General features: G+C 51.7%; 1 protein-coding gene across 1 annotated transcript; it reads left to right on the top strand.

Moving 5' to 3' along the window:
• Positions 1 to 2,296: 2,296 nt before the first annotated feature.
• LOC137143942 (ovomucoid-like) lies at positions 2,297 to 6,866 on the top strand. Its single transcript, XM_067534016.1, has 4 exons — positions 2,297 to 2,354; positions 5,312 to 5,343; positions 6,321 to 6,436; positions 6,671 to 6,866. Exons 1-4 carry the CDS (start codon positions 2,297 to 2,299, stop codon positions 6,750 to 6,752), a joined length of 288 nt encoding a protein of 95 aa, XP_067390117.1. The 3' UTR covers positions 6,753 to 6,866.
• Positions 6,867 to 7,560: the final 694 nt, after the last annotated feature.

Here is a 7,560-nt window from a genome sequence, read left to right on the forward strand (position 1 = left end):
TCTCTGTCCAAACGTACCCTGAGGGAGACAAGGCAGGGCATATTTTAATGGGGTCACCATACACACCACAACAGAGGCTGAAATCCAGAGAGCAGAACGTTCTGAGCAGCTCCCCATTACCATCAAATATAAAACACTGCGTCAGACAGCCAGAAGTCAGGATGGCAGCCAGGTACTTCTTGCTGCACATATTGACATGATAGCGTCTACAGTGGGCTTACGCCAGGTACCAATTTGGCCTCTGTGGAGGCATGAAGCTTGAGTAGGGGAAATATCTGCTACGCCCGTACTTAACCACCTGCTGCCCTCCCTATGGTCTCTTGGCTAGCAGTAAACATGACGAGCAGTCACAAGAACATCCTTCAGTTTTACGTGTATGGAGACACCATGTGCAGGTGAGTTCAACCTCTGTCGCAAAGAGACCATTATCTGCATCTCGGATGCAAAGCTGCAGGTTTGAGGGGGTGTTTACGTGCCTCTGATTACTCACCGTAATGGACTCTTCCTCATTCTCCTCTGAACACCAAGTTGATTTTATCCTGGAAGAATTGTCTCTCTGTCTGTCATTTGCCTATTAAACCTGGGCATTGGCATCCTGTTCATCACAATGGTATTTGAGTCCATTGGCCTTGAGCGTCTCATGGGAGACAAGCAGGAATTCCCACCCCATGCTCCAAGATGTTCTACCCTGAGAGGTATTGGTAGTTACGCCATGTGCACAGAGGCACTGCCAGTAACTCAGCATCTCCTAGGAGGCCCTGCTTCACTTCCTTGAAAGGCATGAAGTTAAGATCACCCTGCAGTTCCCAAACCACCTCCAGGACAGTATGAATACAAGCTTTGACACTCAACATATCTCTCTTCCCAAACCCGTGGGGAGGGAGGAAGCGGGGGCAGTAGGTGATTGGTAAAACGATCGCTTATGGAGAAGTGGAATTACATGCAAAAGTCACCTTCCTCGCCAAAGAATTGCGCTTCACTGGGTTGCTGGAGACTGAGAACTCAAGGGTATCAATGTGGAAAGGCATAATCTTGTACTGGAAACTGCTGAAAAAATATTCCTGCCCATGCACTGAGGGACTTAGCTATCCCCAGCTGGTAAGTTCCCCACTTTCCTTTAGCATTCATGCGCCCGAGGTGAAGGGGAGTAGGGCTGACCCAGACCTGAAAGCGGGATCAGTCGATGGAGATCGAGTTATTCATGTTAACGTCATCGGTTTGATCTTAAATAGTTCTCCAAGCTGCCCAGCATCATGCAGGGCTGGGCCTTTAGTCAGAACTGGGCCCACTCGATCCCCCCAGTGGCCCAGCAGACCAGAGCACAGGGCTGAGTAGCTGGGGTGGTCGGGAGGTGCAGACCCACAGGCGAGGGCATCTCCCTGAAGCAGGCTGGCTCCAGAGAAGATGCTGATTGATTTTTCCCACGTCTGGCCCAGCTGAGAACTGGGCCCAGCTGTCAGGCTCCACAAGGAGCTGAGGAGTCAGATCCTCACCTGAGTTTTGGCAGTTTAAGGGCACGGCATCTTCGCAGAGCTGCCGGAGGGAGGGCTCAGCTGGGCACAGCTGTATCTGCTCTGTGCAGGGGGGTCTCCTGGTGCCCTAGCAACTCCTGGGTGCCCACCATCGCTACTGCAGCTGCCACAGAGCGCGTAGCTGGGGAAAGGTTCTGAAAAGGTTGAAACCAAGATCCTGGACTCTCAAGACCTCTCAAAAAACAGCTTTTTGGGGTCACCGGCCGTTGGATGAGTGAGACCTGCCCTCAAGCTCCGCTCAGCTGAGCCAGCCAGCGGCGCCTTGTCAAATACCTGCAAGGTCAGAACAGCAGGAGAGTCGCTGACGGTCAGCTTTGCCCCCCATTGCTGGGCCCTACTGTAAACTCTGGCCAACACAGGCCGGTGACACTGTCCATGTCAGTGTCTGTGACGTGCAGCGTGACCCACGTGTTCCACACTCGCCGTCATGACAAACAGGAATGCCCAGGTGTGGGCGGCCACATGCCCAGCGGTGAGCACGCAGCCCACACAACTGCTCCATTACTAACCAAACCTAGGGTGTGAATTGCACGTTTCTCCAGCCCTTGCTGCTGACTAGTTGAGGAGGAAACCTTGTTTACAGCTTGGCATCTCCTTTGCGAGCATTGCTTCCTGCTGCCAGAGCTGTAAACAACAATTTAGGTTGATGTCGTAATGAAGCTGGGTTCTCCGACACCCTATATATAGTGGGGCTCTGACTGTCTGGTTTACTGAGGGAGCAGAGCACCAAGAACCGCAGTGCAGACGAGATAGCCGCCTTCACCATGAAGATAACAGGGGCCGTTCTGCTCTTTGGTCTGGCAATTTTCTGCTTCTACTCGGGTGAGTCACTTTTGCCGTAGCCTTTGCTGAGCCCTGCTTTGATCCCCCTGCCCCCCTGAAATGACGGGGCCAGCCTCGCACTGCCCTATTCAGAGGTTCCCTGGTTTATTTCTGAGATGCCCCCGCACAAGCTGGACATTGAGCATCAGGCTGGTTCCAGGAGCTATCACTTCCCTGCACAGACCCCGTCACTGGAAAGGGCTGTTACGGGGATCTCCCTGGGCTGGCACATCGCTGACTCTGCCAGTGACTGAAGCAGCGCTGAGGATTAAGAGCCCCTAGACATCACACATCCATGTAATCCCCATTTGTTCTGAATTTTTTCAGATCCATGGTTCTGGCTCTTTTCTGAGTATTTTGTTGGGGACAAGGAGGTTAGCAGTAAAACTCCTGAAATATCTAGTGCCGTAAACAATGTTAAATCCGGTCGTGGTCCATTATAAAACTCCACAAAGAGCCCATCCGGAGTCAAGAATTCCCACCCTTGATCAGAGGAGGCACCTATCTACCCAATCCCCTGTTTCCAACACCAGCCTATGTCACCGTGTTTAGAGCAATGAACGAGGCCAGCGGCCGTTCTGAGAGATCCTGCCTACAGGGAACTTTCTTCTTAGCTTCTCATACTTAGGGGTGCTTTATGCCCTGAATTAATTCAATTCAATGATGCTTTCTTAGTGTAACAAGATCTATGGAGTTGCCAAAGTAGAAAGCAGGAGGATTTAGATCCTTTTCAAACACTTGGGTTTTTAAATCCCTACTTTGTAATGCTGGATGATCTTGTTATCTCTGTCTTATTAATACAGGTCATCTGCACTTGCGGGGTTGATATCTTAGTGAACTGGATCCGGTTTCATTAACAAACGGAGTCAGACATGTTCAGAATGAAACGTCTCATTAAAATTGAGTAACTGATGATGTCATTCTTCACTGTGACTTCAATTTTGAAGGGACGCTCAAATAATGGAGAGGTGTAGTCAAAAGCTGCCTATGTTTTTACGACTCTCAGTGAGGTCGTGGATCCTACAAAACAGCTGCTGCGACACAACCTTTAGTGTTCTGGTATTTTTCAGATAGTGTCAAGGAATGGATCAGACAGCCTGTTGTGGGGCACATGGCGGAGTGTGCAGTGTTATGTGCAGGGCAGCCAAACAGACGTTAGATTAAAAACGTAAAACTCTTTCTGGAAGCTTGCAACATAATAGGACTTTATTTCTTAGAATCCAGAACCCTAAGAGACAAGAACCCCCAAAGCAGAGAGAGACAAAGCAGGCTGCTCCCCAAGTTCAATTCAACCCCTATTGCTCTAGGCTGGGTCTTTGCAGACTGACTGCTGAAGACGCAGATCACAAGTTCCCCAACAGAGATCCCTACTATGCAGGACCAGGAAACCCTCAGACTTAATCCTCATCGGGGAGCACCAAAGACATCAGAGCTAGGGTCCAATGTCAGAGCCCAGCCGCAGAGCAGCACTGGACATTGGAATGGCAGAAAAGCGGCTGTGGCATGAAATGCCTCTTCCATTCACTGCCCCATAACAGGCGTCTTGAAGCAAAGCCATGAACCATTTTTGTTGTGGAGAGTTTTGGGTGTAATCCTGCTTCCGCTGACGCCAACGGACACATTTTAACGAGGAACTCTTGGGATTCACAGCCGAGCTACACACTGCATGGCTGCTGCCTGCTCCGCTTCCCCACACTGCCTCTCTGGCTCCATCTACCCTAGGAGACACGGTCCTTACTTCAGTTTTTTTTAGCCCAGTTAAGCTTCTTTAGCTTGACTGAACCCCCATTTAACTCCCATGCGGACACAACTCCTGCAGCGCGCGGTTCGTAAGTGGAAGGTGTTAACTGTTAACCTGAGTGACTGGGTTAAAATTAGGCATCTTTTTTCCCAGCCCACACAAGGCCTCTGTGCCCCATAGCTGTGATCTGGAGGGCAAAGGGGTCAGTGACATTCTGCGCCCACTCAGGCCTTGTTCTCTCTGTCGAGATTGCCAGGGAAGGTGCCCAGTGGCATGAGTCGTGGGGGTTCGTTTTTGCAACCTGAAGCCCTGGTCCCTCGGACCGGGACTGCAAACCACCACTTTCCGACCTGTCACCAAGCAGCCGCCTGGTGTTCAAAGGCCTTTGGGTCACTATGGACCTGGGCTGGATTTCACTTTCGGGCAGTCTAGCCCAGCTCCTCAGGCCTGGTGCCAGGGATTCTCCCTCCCACAGACTGTCACACACTGGCTGCAGGTCCCCATCCAGGGTCCAGAGGTTTTCTCCCTTCCCCAGCACTCTCCTCTTTGCAGGCTGCTACCGCTGGCGCCTTTGCCAGCCGCAGGCAGCTCCCCAGCCTGGCTCTCAGGCCCGCCAGTCCCAGCCCTTGGGGCGCCTGCTAACCATCCGCCGTGCAGCCAGCTCCCACCTGCTGCCTCTCTCTGACCTGCCACGCCCTGTATTTCCCCCTCTGATCATTTCCCCAGCATCCCTCCCACTCCCCACTGCAGAGACCGCTGAGAGGCCAAGCCCAGCCATGATCTCCCTGGTGCACTACGGTCGGGGGGTCCCCGGGATGGGGTCTGTGCTGTTCCATACCCCTGTGCAGCAGAACCACTGCTCGTACCGCTCCTTTGGAACTGGGGAAGTGACTTGTTCCAGAAGGAGCAATTTCCATTGAAAAGATGTTACTGAGGAGCCGTCATGGCCTGAACCGAACCTCCCGGCTGGCATCTGCAAACAGCCGCAGCTGCTACTAATTGTGGCTCTGCTGATAGAATTTGGAAAGTGCGTTTTTCTTAATGCTCCTGTTTGTCACAGCAAGTAGCAGTCGGCACATGTGCTGTGTGGTGCTGTGCTGTGTGGTGCTGGGTAGGAAGCTGCATGCATTGCCCTACACAGGGATGACTGTTTCTAGCTGACTTTTCCTCCGACATTTCCCTTCATTGTGTCGTTTCTGTCTGTGTTTTGTTCCAGATGCTGCTGGCGAGGCAAGTCGAACTCTCCTCGTTCGTTAATAGTCACTTTCCCTGATCTGTGATTTGTAGCAGCACAGTGACCCTGCTCTCTGCGTTAGAAACAGGCTAGAACTCATGTGACAAAGCAGGAGCGCACTGTACCCCAGGCCCTAGCCAGGGGAGAGCGAATCTCTGGGGCTGAGAGTCCATGGGCCCGTCAGGTCCTCAGTCAGGTGTCAACAAAGTGAAATGGACCATCAGCAGGTTAAGCGGCCATTCTTTGGCAGGAGAAAGGGAGTGAGTGAGAAGTTTACATCTTGACAGAGGAACAGCTGGAGGTTTCTGCCCCACAGACTTTCTGTCCCCTGAACCCGAGCTGGAGATGATTCTTAAAGAAGAGGGAAAAGTATAAAAATGGCGAATAAATGCCCCAAGTTGCTCCTCCCTTTCTCTCTGCCTACGACAACAACAACACCTGAAGGAGAAGGAAAGTAACACTGGACTGGGGCGGGGGAGGTCCTGGCAGAAAGGAATCCAGCCAGTAAGGCCGCTGACCCATGTGGCGAGAGAAACCTTTTACTTTGAATTTGCTTAGCTTGATAAGTTAGGCATGAGCTGCGTTTTACCTTTATTTTCTTCTAGCCAAATCTGACTTTTATGTTTCATTACTTGTAATGGCTTCAAACCTCTCTCTGTAGTTAATAATCTTGTTTTATTGTTTTATCCAAACCGGTGTGTTTGGATCGCAGTGTTTTGGAAAGTCCATTTGAGACAAGAGGATCTGTGCATATCATTTTCTGGTAATAAACTGAAGCACAACTCCTGCTGGCCGCCAGGGGGGCACTGGGAAGTCAGTTCATCAGAACCTCAGTAGAGACAAGGGACGGGATTAGATACTGCGAGCTCCCAGGGGCTGGGACAGGGACAGTGCCTTCCCTGAGCTCATACAACACCCAGCCCCATGGACGATGGGGGCACCACTGACATACAGACAATAACGCTAATAGCCACATTCATGTTCTTTGTAGGGTTTCTGCAGTGAGTACACGGAGCGTCCAGACGCATGCACCGAGGAGTACGACCCTGTGTGTGGCACTAATGGCAACACATATGGAAACAAGTGCGAATTTTGTCAAGCAGTCTAGTAAGTAACGGAATAAAAGGCCCATTACTAAACACTAAAAGACGATGGTGATGTAAATCAAGCTCCTGCCTGAGCCCACCTGTCCTGACCTCCCAGGTCAGCTTTCTCAGTCTAATTCTTCCTGTCAGCAAATAAGCTCTGGTTAACATAACGTAATGGGGCCCTGACAGAAGCTTTGCTCTCATTGTCCATAAGGGTCGCAGCGCTGAGTTTTGTGTTTCTCTTTCCCTCTAGTGATGACCTTGGAAGTCTTTGCTTCGAACATAGTGGAGAATGCGAGAGACATGATGGGGACAAGCTAAAAGAAGACCTTTAGCTATTAGTTTCTATTACCAGATCCCTGCATGGAGCCACGTTCTCCTCTCATCCCCATTTCCAGGGCTCCGTACAGCATCGCTGACTCCCACCAGCCTGTGCAATAAAGTCAACTCAGCAGAATTCTTTGCCTCTCTGGTTTTTCCTCCTTTCCAAGGAAGGGGCTCTGCTCCCCAGCGTCTCACGCAAGCTCTCCCCAGCGAACAGAAAGGCGTTAATGAGACCACAAAGGGCAATAACCAGTCACATGCAATAAGGGAGCCAGAGACTGGCAATTATTGTATCCCAGCTGCCATGCCCTTTGTCTGGCAGAACAGGCAGGGATTGGGGGGGATGGGATCCCCAGCCCAGACGTAGGACCCAGACCTACTTATTAGGGTGGGCACAAGTGGCCATGTGGATCCAGGCTACGCACGACCCCTTGCTCACCACCCACCCCTCGTTCCTTCCGACACCCCCTCCAGAGACCCACGAGCCGCACAGTCCGTCCATCTCCTCCATCTCCTCCGGAGCCCCTCTGACGGGGTTTGAGCTGCGCTGATGCCACCTGCAGCAGACCAACAACCTGCCATCTGCAGTTGGCTGGGAGCTGCCTCTCTTCTGGGCTGCACTGGGGGGTGCCTGACACACATCTGACCAGGGCCGATACTTGATGTAAACTGGTGCCATGTCCCAGTGACACATGAGAATGCGTAGAGATGTACCAGACACCCTGAGTGCATGGGAGCATGAACTGGCTTAGGGACCCTAGTTTGATGCTCAGACAGACATCAGACAGTAACCAGGAGGAAGAAGCCTGCTGGAAGGGT

This window comes from Emydura macquarii, unplaced genomic scaffold, assembly GCF_026122565.2.
Source record: "Emydura macquarii macquarii isolate MOO-44397 ecotype Brisbane River unplaced genomic scaffold, CSIRO-AGI_Emac_v2 contig_3369, whole genome shotgun sequence".
In the NCBI taxonomy this organism is placed as follows: domain Eukaryota; kingdom Metazoa; phylum Chordata; order Testudines; family Chelidae; genus Emydura; species Emydura macquarii.